At 35.5% G+C, this 21,471-nt stretch overlaps 1 protein-coding gene across 1 annotated transcript; it reads left to right on the top strand.

Annotated features, from left to right (window-relative positions):
- Window positions 1-501: 501 nt before the first annotated feature.
- LOC121421426 (general transcription factor IIH subunit 1-like) lies at window positions 502-11,857 on the top strand. Its single transcript, XM_041616120.1, has 12 exons — window positions 502-702; window positions 1,172-1,373; window positions 1,705-1,801; window positions 2,386-2,572; window positions 3,489-3,638; window positions 4,355-4,434; window positions 4,932-5,044; window positions 6,939-7,154; window positions 7,606-7,723; window positions 9,309-9,399; window positions 9,930-10,138; window positions 11,738-11,857. Exons 1-12 carry the CDS (start codon window positions 549-551, stop codon window positions 11,825-11,827), a joined length of 1,707 nt encoding a protein of 568 aa, XP_041472054.1. The 5' UTR covers window positions 502-548; the 3' UTR covers window positions 11,828-11,857.
- The last annotated feature ends 9,614 nt before the right edge of the window (window positions 11,858-21,471 follow it).

Here is a 21,471-nt window from a genome sequence, read left to right as displayed (position 1 = left end):
CAGAAAGATTACTGCTAAAAATATCCACTATGTTTTTAATTTTAAAAAGGTAGAACTGGTTTAGCTCAAAATCTCTCATATTGAAAGACAAGATTCTTTATATATATGTAGGATTGTGTTAATGACTCCTGGGAGACTGAGTTGCAAGACTGGTGAGGTGAGATTCTTGGTTCAGAAGTAGAGCATGATGGATGACCTGCTGTTGACTCTTTATATAGGAGAATATTCTCTTGTAAAGCAGCAGGGCCAGATAAGAGAAGATTGAGAGCTATTGATGCAGCTCTAAATAATAATTGAAATCATGTCAATTTAAATTCAATTTCAATTCATCTTTATTTCACAAGTAGATTGAAAAGGCTCTTTTAAAAACAACATAAATACAGTATAAACAGTTCAAAGATAACAATGTAGAGCAACTCATCACAGAACATGTTCCTCAATGCATTGAGGTAAAATAAAATACATGTTAACTCATCATTGCAGTGAAAAGGAAAAAACAACCCGTTTCTGTTTTTATCTCAGAGGTTCTGGTATCATCATCTATAATCATGGCCACCTCATCAGAAGAAGTCTTACTGGTTGTGAATCAAGTCCGTAGCAGGAAGAGCAATGGTAGCCTTTATCTCATGGGTAAACGTCTGGCCTGGCAAGAAGACAACAAAGAAGTCTTTACTATCAGCCATTACTATGCAGATGTCAAGCGTAAGTACCTGATTTGAAAGATAAAATTCCCTTTGTAGGGGTGATTTTTTTTAATTAAAAGAAAAAAATAGTATTATAGTAATCTGTATTCTGGGATATATCATGTGCTATTACAACTTTAGTATGCCATTTCCCAATTAAATTTTCAATGTATGAAAATAACAGTCATAGCTGAAGAAAGTACAATGCTGAAGATATGAGGAAATATACAAATTCCCCCCTTTTCTCATGTTCCTTAATGAGTCTCTTAATTATACACATGCCAAATTTAGCCATTTGCACTGCAACTTGTGTTTTAAATAAACCCTGAATCAAATTCAATCCTTGTCTTTAATTACATCTATAAATGTATATCTAAGTCCTTTGGAAGGGCATATGGACGTTATGACATGATGTGATATGCGCTATACAAGAACTGTGTTATCATTATATCATTACAATATATTTTTTTCTTCTCTTGACTTCTCAGAACAGAGAATCAGTCAGGATACAAGTTCCAAAGTCCAGCTTCAGATCTTGCTTCACAATGGGTCAAGCACCAAGTTTCACTTTGCAAACCGTGAGGGTCCAGCGGTCCAGAAGCAAGACCGTAACGATGTCAAGGAGCTACTCCAGCAGCTGCTTCCAAAGTTTCGCAGCCAAGCAAGTAGAGAACTGGAGCAGAAAAATAAGTACGCTATTTCTGTGAGAATGTATGAGTGGGTTTGGTTATGAAACACATCAAGTGTTATTTCTTTGCAAAGCAACATCTTCACATGCCTGTTTTCTATTTACATCAGTGTTATGAATTAACAAGAAAAAGGTATAACTGAATAAAGATTTAGATTAATTCTGTAGGAGCTTTATTATTACTTAGTTTGGCTATTGGTCAAAACATATGTGACATGATACTCTTTTTGGGCACCTAATTGGGCGTTATATACATATTAAATCTATTCATTTGTGTAGTATCTATCTTCTTTCAATTTATGCTTGATTATAATTTCTACGATTGTCATACAGGATGTTGAAGGATGATCCGGAACTGTTTCAGCTCTACCGTGACCTTGTGATGAGCGGGGTCATGACTGCAGACGAATTCTGGGCCAGCCGTATCAATGTGAGTTTGTGAAACCTTAGTCACTTGTAAATTCATTTTGTTCCATTTGGAGTTAGTATATGTAGTATCTATGAGCAGAGCAGGGGTGTATTTCACAAATATTGGACTTGATTAAAACAAATCTTTTTAAAACTAAGTACATGTAATTGAAGAAGACCATTCTTTCATGAGAAAGTCTATAAAAACGAGGTTGAAAATCACCACATGGTATATGTAGATTGAGATCTGGTTTATTTACATAAACAAAGATTTTTGAAATAATAAATGAAATCTATGGTGGAAAAACCCTATACACAACCCTGTATTATATTAAAGATCACCTTTACAGATGATTACATGGGGGGCAGGGTATTATTATTGTTTGAAAAAAAAAACATGTCTGGCTGGAATTCCATGCTTGTTTATTTCTTAGCATATAGCACTTTGAAGGTCCTTTAATTCAATTCTGTTCAAACTAATGTTTAGGTTACCACAACTTGCATTACCGTTAAGGACAAAAGTGTCCATGTTTGGTGCATCATGCCAATTCATTAAAGCTTTGTTTCACAGTTCTTGCTATTCCTAAAAATATTTTATTTCTTTAGATGGCCAAGCAAGAGAGTGCTTCGTCTTCCACCACTTTGGCTTCAACCAGCAGTGATGGAGGTCAAGGGGTCGGTGTATCAGCAGCGTTCCTCTCTGACATCAAACCTCAGACGGATGGTTGCAACGGTGTCAAGTATAACCTAACGGCAGACATCATTGATTCTATATTCCGTATCTACCCTGCAGGTAATAGATTTGGTTGATTCTCCTTGTAATTGCCAAGGCTACCAAAAAACATGGTTTCACAAAGATTTATGTATAGATGCTGAAGCACATCCTCTAAGCATGATTTTGACCAATGCAATGATTATCAAACTGCATGAAACAGGGAATTTAACACTTTATTCTTTATGAAACACCCTCCTTTTTATGTTTAAAGCCTTCTAAAGCTTTAGTAAAGCTTCCTTAGCAAGATTTAGGAATGTGGGTTGTGCTCGAGTATCATTTGATATTCTAATCTTACAAAAGTGTTATGGCTATGAAAATTTCTCTTTCCATTAATTCTCTTAGAAAAATTGAATTTACCTTGGAGGATATCACACTTGATCATGCCCTCTGTAGGTAATCTTTAAAGCAAAAATTGTTTCATTTATAGTGTTCCAATTTTATTCACAATTCAAATTAATTTTCTCAATACTTGAATGAAGCCCAGGTAGGCATTTCAGAAATATTTGTTCATGAAAAATGGGATTTAGGTCACTTTGTTACACCATGTGCATCTTGTGGTTTTTAGCATCTTACACCAGGTTTTATGCCAGTGTATAAAATCACTCAATGCATATCTGCAGTATCTAGATCAGGTTTTTGATCCCTGCATGCCATTCAGGAGCCTTCCTCCTCCAATTTTTTTTGAAAATTATACCAAAAAATTAGGTTTAGGCCAATTCTTAAAATCATTGATGACATTGCTGGATTCAATTTGTGTATTGCTATTTTGTGTTTATTATATCTTGTCACATTCTTGAGGGCATCCTCACGAGAAAAAAGTTTTGAATGTGTTTCTTTCAGTCTCAGTATCAAGATCACATCTATGCGGGAAGAAGATATTCAGATTCCATCTTGCTTTGATGTGTTTTTCTTTCTCCTTTCATTTGATATCCAGTGAGAAAGAAGCATCTAGAGAGTGTCCCTCATACTATGTCCGAGAAAGAGTTCTGGACGTGTTTCTTCCAATCTCAGTACTTCCATCGAGATCGTATCAACGCTGGAAGCAAAGATCTCTTTGCTGAGTGTGCTAAGAGAGATGAGAAAGGTATTAAACAATTTATTTTTGCTGTAGAGTTGTATTCGTACTGAATGCTTTTCTTTCCATTGTTCCACTTGCGTATAGATGAAGGGGGAGGGGCATTAGGGGCCATGGACCTTCCAAATTTTCATAACCGAGAAAATAAAAGAAAAAGGGAGAGGAAAGGAAAGGAAATGGAAAAGGGAGAAATTTATTGCTTTGTGAATAATATGTGAAAATCAAGCTTGAAATTTGATCTGTATTAAAAAATTAATAAAATTTGCTCGCTTGCAGATTATAAAAGAAATTTTACCCCATTTGCCATGTTTAGCCCCCTTAAAAACTTTTGGCTCATTACGCCACTGTGTATTTCTTCTTTTCTCATTCTTGTTTTTCTAGTTCATAATCTGCTTCTAGTTCATTTTCTTATTCCATTGTTCTTCCATTTTTTTTTCTATTTCACTTTTTCCCCTGTCCTTATCTTGATGATTATTTTCTCAAGATAAGAAGTGCAATTGTTTCCTTTTCTCTTTATTGAAGATAGATACAATTTTTGGATTGCAATTCCCATTTTTATTTAAATGAAGGCACATTTGAGTTCGAGAGAAAGGAATAAAAAAAGTGTAAGTGACTGAAAATGTATGTTATGAATGTCTATATAGCTGATGATAAACAAACAAGATAATTTAAACATTAGGAACAATTTTAATCGTTTTAAAATGCCTTATTTATCTCCTTTTTAGATATGACAGAGGAAGCAAACCAAACTGTAAAAGATCCTCTTCTTGATATACAGGGGTTATCTGACAGGACACTAAATGAGGTAAAACTCTCAAATTCAAGATTAATCTCTGTTATCTGTAATTTCTCTTTTAGTTGGAGAAAGAAGCTGTTTCTTAGTTTTATATGACTTTATGTAACTGAGTACTCTGTTTGAGAAATGAAGTTCTGAAATTTTTAGTGCTTCAAAATAGTGACAAATGAAGAGACTAGAAGCACCATCCCAATTGTATACTGTAATACACATAAACTTTGCCAGGAGATTAATAAAATGATGGGTTTTCATTCACAGATATCTAGAAAGTGACTGCACGAATTTGATATGATATCCCTTGGTGTTGGTTTTTCGTTTAATTCTGTGTTTACAAAATTAAATACTACACATGTCAAAGTTTGAGTTATTTTGAATAAAGACATTTGTGATGTTGACCAATGAATTTAAAGCTGGGATGTCAGATTATGAAACATTGCTCTGACAACCAAGCTATTCTAAAAGATACCATTATTTATTCTCATTGCTTTAATTTAATCTCTTTTCAGGAGTTTGGGTTTTCTTTGGACAATGTAAAGCATTCAAGTAACGCTGTCAATAAATCCATCATTAAACGGTTTAACCATCACAACACACGGGTACTAGCTGCATCAGAATCTAAGTAAGTTTCAACATGTAAAGATAGTAATGATAACTATTCTTGCTTATATACAATTATACTATCAGGAATCTCTAAGCGCTCGACAGTAATGATAACAATACATAGCATTTAAAAGGCACGTACTACTGGTGTTTTTAAGCACACTGTGTTATGTTTATAGTTTGTTCTTGGGATTAAAAGAAAAGAAAAAAAAACGTGGCAGGGAAAAATAACACAGCTAATGCAACTATACTAATAATCAAAAATCAAAACTGGTGTGCACCTCCAATTGACCGACCCACAACTGAATCATCTATTAAACAGGTAGGTTTTGAGTAGGGTTTTGAACTGATTCACAGACTTGGCATTATGACTGTAAGATGGTAGCCTATTCCAAAGAGAAGGGCAATTGAAGAAAAAGGGCGGTCACTATACTTTGTAGAAGTTCGAGGTCCGAAGTTAACTGCATTGTAGACGATGAACAGAGAGGTCTTAAAGTAGTATTACAGCGTAAAGAAATAAGATTTGTGAGATATTTTGGGGATTGGCGATTGATAATTTTGTAGGTGAGAAGGAGAACTTTGAAAGTATTGCAGCATGAGCTGGCTTTAGCAGAGCAGCAGTTACTTGCTCCATGTTTCTAGGAATGAATTCCTATCAGCTACCCATTCACCTCATCTGGATTGAGTGCAGCACAATATACATAAACATTTAAAAAGTATTTTGCAGATGTTTAATCAATTCGTCGCACGCACCACGAACCGTCCTCTCTGCGCACTTCGATGTGCGATAGCGCACTGTATCTATTCCACGAACCGTCCTCTCTGTTACGATGCCCACTGTGGCGTAAATAATTGATTTCAAGAAAATATAAAGATAGGGGATGAAACCTTAGAACCTGAACTTTTGAACAAAGACACCGGTAAATAATTGGCTCTTCTTGTAGGTGCCCTTATTGCTGGTTTTAAAAAAGCTTTCTTTAAATGCGTTTTCTGCAAAACTAGCTTTTGCATCGAAGTGCGCAGAGAGGACGGTTCGTGGTGCGTGCGACGAATTGTTTGTTGGATTTGAGCTTGCCCGCATAAAGTAACATCACAATATCCTCGTCTTGAGTGAAGTGACAACTTGGGATGCTGTCTTATAAGTGGTTTTGATGTTGTTTTTATGGTATAAATTTGATATTCAACACCCCAAAAATGTAAAATAGTTCTTATAATATATAGAAAAAACATTCTGTAATATTTTTCCACCTTGATCTTCAGAAGCTCTTTCGATAAGTTTTGGGGCCATACCACTCAATCACTGCACTCTAAATAAAGATTTGATAGAAATGTAAATACATAATTTGATTTTCATTCCAAGGTCTATTTCAGAACTTACTTGATTCCCAATGCATATTAAATCATCACTTGTTAAAAATCCGCTATGTAGCATGTTCAAGGCTCATAAGGATTTATGAGGTGGATAGAACTGTGTTGAGTAGCTTTATAAAAGATTCAAAAGATGACTTTTTACATTGTTGTGTGGGCCTGATGTTGCCATCATAAATCGATTAAAAGTGGCCCATGACTGCCACATAATGAACCATAATTAAATGATGTGACAATTGTAATTAGATGGAGTGGGCAGTCAACCCAAACCAAATATAGCCAGGGGCCGAAGCCACTTGTTCCTGGGGCTGAAACAGGGTTTCTCCCCTTCACAGCCTGTACGGATGCAAGCTAAGGTTGTCATCCCCAAAGGGAGCCTGGTCAGCAAGGAGCCAAGCTAGCCAAGCTAGTAACCTTTGACTTCAAACCTCCCCTACCAACTTTTAACCTCCCCTTTACAAATGATGAATGAAATAAAAAATCAGATGAAGCACATTTCCAATTATTTTTATTTTAATCATGTTCTTTCAATGACATCCTTACAGCAAGAGAAGCATAGACGACGTCGATGGACCATCAACCAGCTCCCAATCTTCCACACCAAGTCAGAACTCAAACACAAATCATCGAGTAGAGGGAGGAGGAGATGGAGATGAGAGCACTGCAAAGAAAGCCAGGTTACGAGAAGCAATAGAGATTGAAGATCTAGCATCTACCTCGAAGCAAGATGGCGTTTCCCTGAGGCTTGAAAGGACAGACAGGTATGGAATTCCTTATTTGGCATTTCAAGATTGTAATTTTGCTTGTCTTTATGATTTTCACAACCTTCACTGTCAACAATCAACAGCATCATATCATCATCATCATCATCATCATCATTTCATCATCATCATCATCATCATCACCATCATCATCACCATCATCATCATCACCATCATCATCATCATCATCATCATCATCATCATCATCATCATCATCATCATCATCACCATCATCATCATCATCATCACCATCATCATCATCACCATCATCATCATCATCACCATAACCACCACCACCAATACCACCACCACCTCCACCAATACCACCACCAGTACCACCATCATCATCACCATCATCATTATCACCACCACCACCACCACTACAGGTATCATCTTCATCATCATTTTTATCTTCACCATAATTCTACTATTCTTTTGATGTTTTCACTAGGTACTATCATGGTCCAACCGTTGTCCAGTCTACTGATTACTTCTCATCGGAGGAGGTGCTTGGTGCCTTGAGAGCTGTCCAGTCTGAGGTCATGTCTTCTGTGCCTAATCTACATAAGGTAAAACAATCAAGCAAAGAAGCTTGAATACCAATTAGATATGCTCTTCTTTTTAATATAACCTCACGCAATGTTAATAAACTTCAGTATGCTCAGAATACAGCTGCCAGGGTTTTAACTGGTACATCAAAATATCAACACATCTCACCAATTCTCCAAAAGTTACATTGGTTGCCTATCCGGAAGCATATAGAATTTAAAATACTTCTCACTTGGAAAGTGTATAATGGTTTGGCACCAAAATATCTACAAGACCTTGTCACGCCTTATGCACCAGCTAGAAGCCTGAGATCATCACACCAGCAACTTCTTAAGACTCCCAAGACACGTGTAGCATATGGTGCACGAGCTTTCTCTGCCTCAGCACCTTCTCTCTGGAATAATTTGCCATTAAATTTAAGAATTATACAATCACTGGAGACCTTTAAATCCAAACTGAAATCTTATCTTTTCTAACAGTATTAGTTATTGGCACTTTGACACTCATCCAAACTTTCTCTTTCTTTCTTTTCTTGTGCGCCTCGGAATAGAATATTTCTAGATAGATGGCGCTATATAAATGCCTATTATTATTATTATTATTATTATTATTAGATAGAAAGGCATCAAAAACTCCCTCTTATATTCATTATCACAAACAACTAGTAAGGTCATCAAACTTTAAAAAAAAGAAATAAAGGGAAAGGGTGTTTGTGCCTAAGTCATCCATCTTATGTACTAAACTTACACAAAGCAAAACAACAACTAAGAAATGTACAAACAACAAACAATTAACCAAATCAATGAGTTTTAAGCAGTCAACCCAGTAGAGATGATGATGTTATCATTAAAAAGAGTTGCTAAGGAGAGTGTTTCATCAATATTAGTAATCTGACAAGTTGACTGATTAGACGTCTTTCTGTGATTTTAGTTGGCTTAAAAGCACTGTCACTATGGTATTTATTTGATAAAATAGGATTTTTAGGATAAAACTTTCGAAAAGACCTTTTATATGACATCTAAATAGACCCTCGTTCTTTAATTGGGTGTTTGATGATATCGATCACTCAGCCCATTTTACAATGACGTCATCTGTGCAATGTTAATCCTTTCATCATGCAATTTTGGATCCATATGATCATGTCCATTGCACACGCGCACCGAGACTCTGTTTGCAGTGCACATGTATGTCAACAGACTGAACTCCCACTTCATGAGCATATTTTGCATCAAAAATCATAAATTTCATATGACATGGATATATTTTTAATAGGTGTCATAAACCAAATAATGAATACTTTTCATTTGTGCAAAGGACATAATACTTAATTCGGTGAAAGATGAAATGAATGGTCCATTCAACTCATCTTTGCCTCATTGAATGGATAATTTTATCTTTTACCTCAAGAAGTATTCTGTCCATTACACTCATGAACATTCATTATTTGTATTCCACGAAACGCTCCCCAGGTTGAAGAAAAACTTTTCTTGCTTTCCAATAATTCCTAATATTCATCAGAATACAGACCCAAGTGCAACAGTATCTTTTCAGTGAGACGCTGTATTTTAGTCATTTTTTTCTTATTTTTTATGGTTTGTGTAATAGGTTATCTCCAGTAACACAGCAAGGTCAGTAATGGGAGAGCTGACACCAGGGGGCGCTCTAATGGCAAGCTCAGCCCATCAACCTGTTCACAGTAAGTTCAACATTCATTAGTCATTTTGATGAATATATCATGGTGGATCTTATTATCAGGCAATATCTGAAACTTATTGAAAAAAAGCAGGAAAATCACTAGATTTGTTAATGTCTTTTGAAAACCCCAGTAAAAAGCGCTTATTGAAGATACAGTTGAGTACACGTTGAAATGGAGTGAATTTTCAATTCAAATTATCTGGTTTATTTCTGCTTTTTAGCCTGGTACAGTCCTGAAATTCAGAAAGAATTTTAAAAGGTTGTATTCAACCCTAGCAGAGCTATTGAGGCACATCTGGCTATGTGACCTGCCCTCAATAGCTCTATTAGCTCTATACAAAGTAGCTCCATTTTTCAGTTTACTTTTGTTTCTTTCCTTCGTAGCCTTGTATAGTCCTGAGATTCAGAAAGAATTTTAAAAGGTACTTAGCACTCGTGGAGCTACTGAGGCACTTTCCTGCCCCAAATGCTCTATCAGCTATATGTAAAGTAGCCCGTTCTTCAGTGTACTCTTCTTTCTTTCCTTCATAGCCTTGTATAGTCCTGAGATCCAGAAAGAAGTCAAGAGGTTGTATGCTGCCCTTGCAGAGCTTCTGAGGCACTTCTGGTCATGTTTCCCCATCACCAATCGCTCTCTTGAGGAGAAGGTCTTCAGGATGAAAGGCACTCTGGAACAGTTTCAGGCCAAGAAAATGAAACCATTCAAAGATACCCTTGCAAAGCAACATATAGGGCTTAATGTAAGTAGTCTTGTTATTATTATTATTATTATTTGTTTTGGCGTCACCTGTGCCTGGGAGGCGAAAAGCGAACTGAATCACTATGACCCGCAGGTCTCTCCTCCCGATATAACTGATTGGGGGGGAATGCAGGTGGACCACTACACCGGGGTTACCCCCCTACTCTTATACGAATAGTGCAGTGGGTTCTTAACGTGCAAAGGTGGTGACTCTCCTCTACATGGGGCCTCCATTTAATGTCCTATCCGAGGGACGGAGTGTTTTCCATTGTAACATAGCCTGCATCTATGAAACATGGGAGAGACGTTTACACACAACGCACTGGCTTCAGTCATCTGCCCGGGGTGGACTCGAACCCACGATCTTTGGTTCGACGGGCAGACGCGTTACCGACTGAGCCAACACCGCTCTCGTAAATAGTCTTGTTCAGACATGACGATGTGACAATGCTGAACATTAAATTATCACTTGGTCTGCAGTTGCTTTGGCTTTTATCTATTTGATCTCATCACACATGGTCTAACCCTATTTTGTCTACCTACCATTTGGCCTAATCAGCATTTAGCCCCATTTAACATTTCGTCAAACGTCTAGTCCACTAGGTCTAATGCATTACATTTGTATGTATGATGAGATGAACTATTCATGAACCAAAATTCTATTTGACAAAGTGCATGATAAGAAAACAAAGTTAGTATTAGACCATTTGGGCATTAGACTTAATGGCAATTAGACTAAGTGGGTAATAGGTCGTTTGTATACCAAACTGCATTTAAGACCAAATTGGTTGAAGAATAAATGGGTTAATGTGTTAATAGATTATCTGGGAAGTAGACCCAACTCTTTGTAAACCATGTGAATATACACCCTCTCAACATGGCTTCTGAAAAGAACAAGCAGATATCAAGGAAGTCTAATAATGAATGTACGCTTTGGCGCTAAATTCATGCTTTAGTACAATTAAACTGCATAGTCCATGTTTTGTTTATAATTAAAACCACCTTTGTAAATTTGGGCAATAGAGATTAACTCATATTGTTGCTGTACATTGTTTAGTCATGTCTGAAGAAGGAAAAGCCTTAAAAATTTATAATACATTGAAGTGACTCCATTTTGAGATGCCAAATTGACGTCAGACAGAATGTCCTGTTAATATGGGGTATTTCTATTGCGCACATATCCACCTTGTTATGTGCTCAAGGCGTTCCTATATTACCCGGCTAAGCTAGGCGTTCATAGCGCACACAGCTTTTTAAGAAGTTACTTCCTACCGGTACCCATTTACCTCACCTGGGTTGAGTGCAGCACATGTGGATCAGTTTCTTGCTGAAGGAAATTACGCCATGGCTGGGATTCGAACCCACGACCTTCTGTTTCAAAGTCCGAAGACTAGTCCACTGGGCCACAACGCTCCACATGTTACTTTGTGAACTGCAGGGCAAAAGCTAATCAATTACTCTGAAATTGCAATTGAATACCAAACATCAGGGTCCCGGTTTCATAAAGACCTACAAGTACCGTAACTTAACTTTTTATGAAACATGCACCAGATATTGCGTCGAGTTTGACTTTCTATGCATTTTCTTTTTGTCAATACAGTTAATGAACCACATGGAAGATCTACTACAAACTGCTTACAAGAAATACGCTCACTGGCAGAGTAAGAAACTTGGTGCCAAGTTATCATGACACTAGCCAAACCTTGCCCTAGACTCAAGGGGCCCGTTGCATAAAACTTTTTACCTGAGAAAACTCAGGTTGTTTTTACCAGAGTTTTTGCCCTGTGTTAAAGTCAATGGCAGCAATCAGACTAACCTTAGTTTTTAGTGTTTACCAGAGTTTTCTCAGGTAAAAAGTTTTATGCACAAGGCCCAAGGACTCTTTGAGGATATTCGTGCAGGCGTTTCTCCAAATAGACTTTACTGGTGAAGACTTGGATATCCAATATAGCAAAAGAGGAAGAAACTCACTTCAAGTGCTCATACCAGCTGATCATATTTAATGGTCTAAAAGATTGGACAACAAGACACCGAAGTCATCTAGCATTTACCATTGGTGATAGCTGGGAAGTCCTATGGAAGTTACTAGGTGCTTACTGGTCCCATGACTTTTGGATGAAAAAGAACTGCACGAACTGACAGAGAAAAACATTAATTTCAAGTTATTCTTCCCAAAATGTTTAAATTCTTCGACTCAAGACTCAAGAATCTTTGCAGATATTGGAGAGGTGGAGTATCCTATAACTGGGAAATTTGGGTCAAAGTTACTCCATCCTTGTTATGACTTGAGGGTGTAAAAAATAATGTGCCAACTCATAATGAAATGACAGAACGAGAAACTCTTGCTGCCAGAAAGATCATGACACCAGTCAACTATGATATAGCAATAAAAGACTCATCTAAATAAGGCATCTTGAAGATATTTTGCAGACCTTTTGCCTACCCTTACTGAGATTAGCAGCCCTCAACATTTCTTAGGATATAATTATGATATGTATAGCTTGTCCATGTTTCATGACTAATTTTCCTCAGAAGTCAAATTTGAGGCTGCCATGTGCTAGTTCTAAAGTTACTTGATGCATTGTTAGTGCATGTCAGACCTGAAATTGTTCTAAAAATGTTATTTTGTACAACTCAAATTCAAATTTTGTTTTGGACCAAAAGTAAAAAATGTACATCTATCATTATTTTTGATTTTGCTGATTTAACCGTAAAAAAACATTTTTAATGTTAAATCCACCATGCGAAATTTTTTTGACCGCGCCGCTCGCTGACTTTTTACTTTCAAATCTCGCACAACTTTTTAGACCAAATTTGCTTTGCCCGGGTACGTGGTTACAAAATTATGCAACATTATGTAAGTGCATGTCAGACCCAAAACTGCTAAAAATCAATAATTCATGTACAAATCCAATGCAATCTGTGTATTTAGCCAAAATTTATTAATGTATCATTATTTCTACTTTTAATGATTGAACTGAATTAATTTTGTCTTGTTCATGATCAGAATTAAGTCTACAACAATTTCCATCGAAAAAACAATAAAAAACAAAAAGTAGAGAAACAAAGAAATACCTAAGAAATAAAAAATAAAAGAATAAAAATACAAAAGAAACATTTGTGATACCAAAGTCTATGAAATAAAAAATTTGCAGTTTTGGTTCCGTATGATAGTTGATTAGAGCAAGTTTTATTTCATGCATAAATTGGCATGATTATTCATCAAATAAAAAAAATTATGATTTAAAAAAAAAATCATACACCCTTGTAGATTTCACCGCACACTACCACCATGCAAATTTTTGTGGCACTTGTGCGCTCGAAGGCCGGGATCTCAGGGGGGGGGGGCGGAATCCCCCTGCCTGTGAGATGGGTCCAAGTGACCCGGCTCTTTTAGGGTTAAAAGAATGTATTTCAAGTTTTATATATATGCTCAGTGTCCTCAGTGATGTAGTACAACAGAAAAGTTAGAATTACAATGAAATATGTAATAAATAAATGAAAAATATGATCAAATACATCAGAAAGACTTGATTCCTTTGTGTATGTTCATTTGATGATAATCCTGAAAAGAGCATCTATACCTTTATTACAGTTTCATAGCTTTACTGAAAGATTTACAGCCAAAATCTATTGTTATGCTCTAATTAGAATAATTGGTTGGAAATGTATTTGAATGATTTTGAACAACCATCTAAATGATTTTTCTTGATATACTGTTGATGATGTGAATGCTGAATTGTGTTGGGATTGCAAGATCAAAGGCTGAGTTATCTGTGGGACCAAATTGGGCCCTTGCAATATTTCAATTTTAATATTTCATTTATGGTTTTATTTAATGTTTTGTTCATTTTGGCCCCCAATGCAGAATGATAGTATTTAAATGCAACTTGAAATAATCACTTGCAAGTCCAAAATGCACTCCTCTGATTAGTTGAAAATCAAGTTGCAATTGATTGCAGCTCTGTAACTGACATCTGGAAATGTCAAATTTATTTACATGTAGTTATTTGGTGCTTAAATGCTTTTGTTCATGATAAAAAAGCTAGATAACAGTAAAAATACATGGATACGATGATTCATTACCTGGTGTATAAAACATTAAAAATAATGATAAATGGTAATGATAATAATGTTATTCATAAGGTACTGGAGACATACAATGTATGTATCTAAGTGCTTAAAGATACCCATCACATTCAATCTGTCATTCCTGCACACAATGTATGCACATCCTCCACTCCCTGTGGAGTAGCCCAGTCAGTCAAGGAATACACACAATATTGTACAAACTACAATGACTTTCACATCCTAATGGATACCCAATAGCACCTGGGTGGAGAGTGGCAAAGTAGGGATTGATGCCTTGCCAAAGGATGCTTTGCAGTAATCACTTTGTGGAATTTTGCTCCAGTGTGGTTTATATCATGCTGTTTTATCACAGGCAATTAGAGGAGATTTACAAGATATGTATTAAAATGTGATTGATTCATGTTTTGTGTCCTGAATTTTGAGAATAAAGAAATAATTGTCCAACAATGAAATCATGCTTGATCTATTTGAGAGTGTATATTCATGCATTATACAGAGCAGTGAATAGGTTATCCATTTGCAGTTCATTGATAAATTTTCTGAACATGATTGATATCGCTTGCCTATGATACCAAATCTAACTGAATGAATAAAAATGTTGAAGAAACCGGGTACATGCAAAATTTTGCTCTTACGGCTATAGTGAAACTCTTGCTGATGTATTATTTTCAGCAAGTATTGTCAGTTTGAATAACCAATGAAAGCTTGAACGTTACTTTCCTGAATATGAAATTGAAAAACACACAAACTTGAATTGATCTTCCTATTTTGTTTTGTATTTAAAAAAAAAAACTATGAGGACAGAAATGTATTTCATGAAATAAAAATGCTGACAAACTTCATAGATATTCACCAATATTTGTATTGTGTTAAACGTTCTGAAACTATAACAGCACAGAAACTCACAACATGAATTTGAAAACAGAAAAACTTTACTAAATTTCCCAAACTTCATAATCTTTATTTCATTAAATTTCGTCACTTTACTAGTACAAGAGGTTATTTCATAAATCTGAACTAATGTGAAGCCAAAACACTTACATTCATCAACAGTATATTTTTATCTTCATTACCATGATTATGAAAATATTCATAAAATGACGTAAAGCCGAACAAAGAAAAAATCAACAAATTTACCCGATCTTTGTTTGCCTGATAATTTTCACCCACGGTCTTTGTATTGCTAATACGTTTATGCGCTATCATTTTCGTTTTCCTTATAAACAAAATTCGTGTCCTTTAAAAAACCTCTCATGCGGTTTTGACTTTCTTCATATTTTCCAGATTACACTTGAGATCATGTGCGCTCATTGATGTAACACTTGTTGCTCGTTTCATAATAACAAAAGTTAATCAGTGATTGAAACTGTTTTCTCGTTTTTTTTTTTGGTGGCGGGGGGGGGGCATCTGAATCATCTACAGGAAAGGATAAGAATCAAAGTTAAATGATTTCAAACTCATGTAGTGTACCAAATACACGATATATTGTTGTAGTGTTTTATTAAAACTTTGTGTCATTTGATTTTATGAAATAAAGTACCTCGTATGAGGACCCCCCTTTGTCTTTTATGAAGATATTCCATAGAATTTAACAGCCGATAAAGTTAATTAGATTCTTCAATCTTTGTTTTAGCCCCGGAATGCTCAAAAGAACCTTGGAAAGAAAGTAAAAAAAAGGAGCACTGGAATTTCCCATCTTCGTCAGGTCTGGCAACTTTCCTTGATTTATGATTGGCTGAGGGGCACTGTTGCCTTAGTAACTGCCGGATAAAACGTCTGACAAGTCCTTATTACAAACGCTCCCCAGCAATACAAGCGGTGATAATATATCGTAAAATAATAATTAGCGGATGGATATGAAAAAGTATTCACAAATGAATGGACCCGGGGCATGCACTGAAAAGTCCCCCCCCCAAAAAAAAAGGGCTTGTTGAAACGCGCATACCAAGAGAAATCGATCGTTTATATTTTAAAGGAATAGGAAACAGGCAAACTGCACTTAATTCCTTATTTTTCTTAAGCAAAAAACGGCAAACTTCCCATAGTTTTCCAATCTTTGTTTTTTAACTTCATTACCATCAGTATGAAGATGTTTCATAAAATGGCACGAAACCCGGAAAATCACAAATTTCTTCGATCTTTCTTTGTTATATGCATTCGCCAGTCCTTTGTTTGCTTACCTCTATGTGTTTTTCCGTATTGTCTTTACAATCAAATTAATTCTTATTCTTCATGAGGTTTTGGCTGTCATTCTCCAGAGAGATGAGTAGTTTTGCCCCGGAGTTTTGCTTACATTTAAAGTGCCACTTGTTGTTCGCTTCCCTTTCATGTTAAAGTGAAATTCAGCGCCTGAAATTGGATCTCTTGATTTTGATTAATTGATACGTTTTAAGAGGACACCAAAAAGTTGGTCAAATACAAAGAACGAGATATGAAGCTAAAATATTTGACACTTTATAATGAACAAGTATGAACATCTTACAGGATATTTGTCAGATCGGTTTGTGAAGTTTCATTAAAAGTAATGAAATTAGAAGCCAAGGGTGAAATGTACACTAAAAGTTAGCGTATATACATTTCTTACAATATGGTTTATCTTATCATATAACTTTAACAGGTCGCAGAAAATTTACCATCGGATCTTGGCTTTCTTCATATTTTCAAGATTGAAATCCGAGAATTGTTGCTCGCTTTCCTTTCCTGTGTTACATTATTTTTTTTATTGAACCGTATATGGATAAATGGATGCATAGATAGATGGATGGATAACTGGATGCATAGATAGATAGATGGATGGATGGATGGATGGATGGATGGATGGATAGATAGATAGATAAAAATACAGATAACTAGATAGATATATAAATAGGTAGATTGACGGATAGATATACAGATTATATTAGATAGATAGATAAATGAATGGATGATAGACAGATATTTAGATAGATATACAATTAGATCATGTAGATTGAAAATGGATATGGATAGAAATAATAGATAGACGGTAAGTGAGTGGATAATTTGACATGTTTGTAGAAGTTTCCAACACGCAAACTATCAATTTCTCTGCTTTTCTAATGCATAATTATAACGCGACATGCTTGTAAAGGTCACTGTGTTATCTCTTTTCTCTTGGTCAATTTTATATAGCCCTTTTCGTTATCATTCTGCCGTATAAATGGTATACGATTAGTCAATAATCACATCGAGACGTTACAGGATTTTTCCGTTTGTAGGGGGGGGGGGGGTTGTTAAAGATTAATAAAAAAAGAATATATGAAATGAAAACAAAACAGTACGTAAATCCCCCTTATGAAACCAAATTAAACAAAGCAAAGCGAAATAAAGAAAACAAATCAAATAAGTATAAACAATTTCATATCTTGTGCTTCATTGCTATTTCTCTTTCCCCATAGAGCAAAACAATCATATGTCACCCTGGAAATTTGTATGGGTACCGGAAAAGTATTGACTAATTTAAAATGAATAATCAATGACTCGGTAATCTATATTCAATGACGTATAATGGTGCTATTCATCTCGGGGGCTGTAGTCATGTTTTAATAGCATTTCGTATTTGGGCCCTATAATTTTGACTGGAAATCCACGTCATTTGATTAATTTTGGTTACTATGTTGAAGTTGGAGCAAGGAAATCGACGGATGGAATGCCCTTCGGAATAATGTAGTTGTCTTTGAGTCGGTGTTTTTCTTACCTTTCCCGTTTTCCCCTATTACTCCTACTCTCTAAAAAAATATTGGGCAAAAATGCTCCATGAGGGTAATTATGTGTCCAACCAACATTGGGCATTTCTTTTTATTCAGTGTGATGAAAATTTTGCTCATTCTAAAGTAATTGCTGCTTATTTGTTAAACTTACTGGACAATATGCTTCCTGCATTGGGTAAAATACTGCCCAAATTTGGTTGGACACATAATTACCTTCGTGCTGGTTAAAGTTTAAGCGATATTTCTTTGAGGGGTATATAATTTTAAGTGTACAGCTATTGATTTTTTTATGTTGTAGGGTATCGACACCTCACAAGCATTTAAGTGGCCCCCGTCATTTCTATTCAAATATGCTGTATTTCAAATGCTTTTTAATGTCGAACCATTTATTTGGATCTGATTTGTATTATCTAATTACATTTAAAGGTTAATAAAAGAAAGAACTAAATTGACCGACCTTGTTCATTTTATAGACGATTCTGTTAAAAAGCATGTTTTGAGCAGGGACTGACACGCACTGTACAACGGACTTGGTATTGTAATGTAAAAACTTCAAGGTAACTTATTCTACAGAGAAGGGGCATTTGAAGGAAGAGCGCGGTCCACATATTATAAAAAAAAATGAAATTCGGGAGTTAACTGCACTGCAAAACCTCTGGATCTACATATGTCCACACCAGAGAAGTGTTAAACAACACCAGTTTCGTTTTTGTCTAACACCAGATAGGTGTTTATACAACACCAATTAGTATAAAAACAGCATCGGTTTGATTCCAAACTGGTGTTAAATCAACACCGGAGTTTTTGCAGTGTGCAATGAGATCTGCGAGACATAAGAATAACCGCTTATAACAGTTATTACGGAAGGGGGATGGGACGGGGTAGGAAGCACCCCCCTGGTTCCGCCATGGCGTCCGTCAATGGATAAAACAATCGGATGTTTTTAATCAATAGAATCAAGATATATGTCTACATCCTATAACTTCAGTGGTAGATTCGGATGTTTTTAAGTTAACTTATCAGGTTAAGTACTTCCGAGACGGACATTGATTTGCCATTTGGTATTTCACCGACTAGCACGCGAAGTTCAGTTGAAAATCGTTAGTCTCTAAATATTATTCCAAAAGGTTTTTAAGGTGATGGGATGGAGGAAAGAGAGAGAGGGAGAGAGAGGGGGGAGGTGGGGATAGATGGAGAAAATGATGCATATATATATATATATATATATATATATATAAGAAAAACATTTTTTAAAGTGACGAGCAGGCAATATTTTTTTGCGTGTGTTTGACCTTGAAAAAAAATGCCCCAAATCCGTAGCTTTATAATTGTCGTGGCTTCACTCATCCTTCCGAAAATCATTTATTTCCCCCACAATGCATTATTAATGACTATTCCATCTTTTCATAAACACGCTCCTCCTTATTTTCCACCCCTCCGACCGAATTAGTGTTTTTAGAAAATGTTATGGTCAAAGAAGTGGAATAAACATGATCAACGATACTTGAGTAGCACGCGATGTCTTAAAATAGCTATAATTGGCATCCCAAATTATCATGTTGATGAAACAATCGCTACGTCATTCCGTATATAGAATATTAATGAGAAACCATTATGAACGATATAACGATCATAAACAGATATGAAAAAAGGACAATCCATGTGCTGTATTTATTAACTTAAAAAAAAAAACTCTTTGAGGAAAGTCGATCGATTAACATGTGGAGGTGCCGTGGCCGAGTGGTCTAAGGCGCCTGGCTATACATGGAAAGTCCGGGGTTCGATCCCCGGCCGCGGCACCTATGTCCGTGAGCGAGGCATTTAATCTACAATGCTCTTTTATCTTGCTTTCAAATAAATGGAAATGCTATTTGCATTATTGGTAACTAGGTGTGGACTTGTTTAAAAAAAAAAATCTTTATGTTTTTGCAATAGCAAATTAGATGAAACTGAATACCGTATAATGTTTCAAGCAGATTCTGAACATAAATCTAAATACAAAAATATGTTTAACTCTTCATGATATATATTGTGACATAAACATCCTTAAGTTCTCATTTTTGAAAAAAAAAATGAAATTCAAGTCTGTTAAACTAAATGTGGTGCCGACCCAGACAATCGGTGGCGCAATAAGCTAAACATTTAGAGGGGGCAAGGTTAATGGGCAATCTTTATATTGAAAAAAGCAAAATGCGATTGAAGCAAGCGAAAAATAATTTGATCTTTTTTAACTTGAGAATATATTTTTGTGATAGATTTTACATGAAATATAAAAGTCCATGAAAATCTATATTTTATTATTCGAAATACATTAAAAACACTCCGAAAGTTCATTTTGCCCGATAAAAATGATCGCGGGCCCGGCAGCTGTACAGCGCCACATCAACGTTCCTTAAATCGTTGAACGCCAAATAGAGTAGCAGCAACTGCTTTTTTTTACTGTCTTTTGGTCTGAAGAGGCCGGGTCTTAAGCTCCCGACCTTCCGAATTTAATATCATATTTCACAAATTTTGCGCTTTTCTTTCCGTTTTTTTTTGGGGGGGGGAACGTTATCTTTTTCTTATCTATTTATTTCTGTCTTGTTATTATTATTATTGTTATTGTCATTATCTTTCTTCTTACATTTTCATAGTCATTTATTTATTTATTTATTTACTAATATATTTATTTTATCTATTCGTATAACTCTTTTGGGGAGGGGCAAATGCCTCCATTTCTTTTTTTGTATTTTCCTAAAACCAGTGCAGATATTATATATGCATTACATAATGAACATGGGACAGCCTTTGTCTATGAAACGGAGAAGGAGACAAATTTAAACCACTGTCCACAGTTAATAATGGTTATCTGCTCACGTTCAAACGTATTTATCCCTTCAATGTACGTTGTATTGATTTAATCAACGACGTCATTTTCATAACCTAGTTCCTTAATTTCGGCTCCTTTATATTATCAGTTCATGGAAAATGATATCATGAACGAAATATATATGAGTAAACTACATACAACAAGAAATCATCTTTGAGAGAGAGAGAGAGCAATGGGAGGGGAGGGATGGGGACAAGTAGACATTTTCCTTGACAAATTTATTACAAATTAAAAAAAATATATTTCCAGCTTAATATGTACCCACGATTGGTATCCATCCACTACTCATTTGGTGATATTGTCACAATTAAACCTAGGTTAACTTAGACAATCCTTTTATTGAGCGCCATTTTCCAAAGACAGAAAAAATCCTCTCAGGAAAAGTTGTAAAAAAAGGATTTTACACCTAAATTTTTTTTGTTGAATTTTGCTTTATTCTTCATTTCCTTTAAAATATTACAGAAAAGCGCCTTAAGCATTCGGCGAGATATAAGTCCAATCTATTGTAATTGTTGTTATTATTAATATTGTTATCATTATTATGCTTATTATCATCATTAATATTGTTATTATCATTATTATTATCATTATTATCATTGTGGGGAAAAACAAACAATATGAGTACAAACATCTGGAGCATTATCT

This window comes from Lytechinus variegatus, chromosome 9, assembly GCF_018143015.1.
Source record: "Lytechinus variegatus isolate NC3 chromosome 9, Lvar_3.0, whole genome shotgun sequence".
Classification (NCBI taxonomy): Eukaryota; Metazoa; Echinodermata; class Echinoidea; order Temnopleuroida; family Toxopneustidae; genus Lytechinus; species Lytechinus variegatus.
This window is presented reverse-complemented; position numbering and strand designations above follow the sequence as displayed.

Excerpts from the sequence above, each read along its gene's own strand:
- LOC121421426 (XM_041616120.1), top strand. The coding sequence starts at position 549 with ATGGCCACCTCATCAGAAGAAGTCTTACTGGTTGTGAATCAAGTCCGT. Across the intron at positions 1,802-2,385 it reads TCTGGGCCAGCCGTATCAAT|ATGGCCAAGCAAGAGAGTGC; the intron begins GTGAGTTTGTGA and ends TTATTTCTTTAG. Across the intron at positions 4,435-4,931 it reads CTGACAGGACACTAAATGAG|GAGTTTGGGTTTTCTTTGGA; the intron begins GTAAAACTCTCA and ends ATCTCTTTTCAG.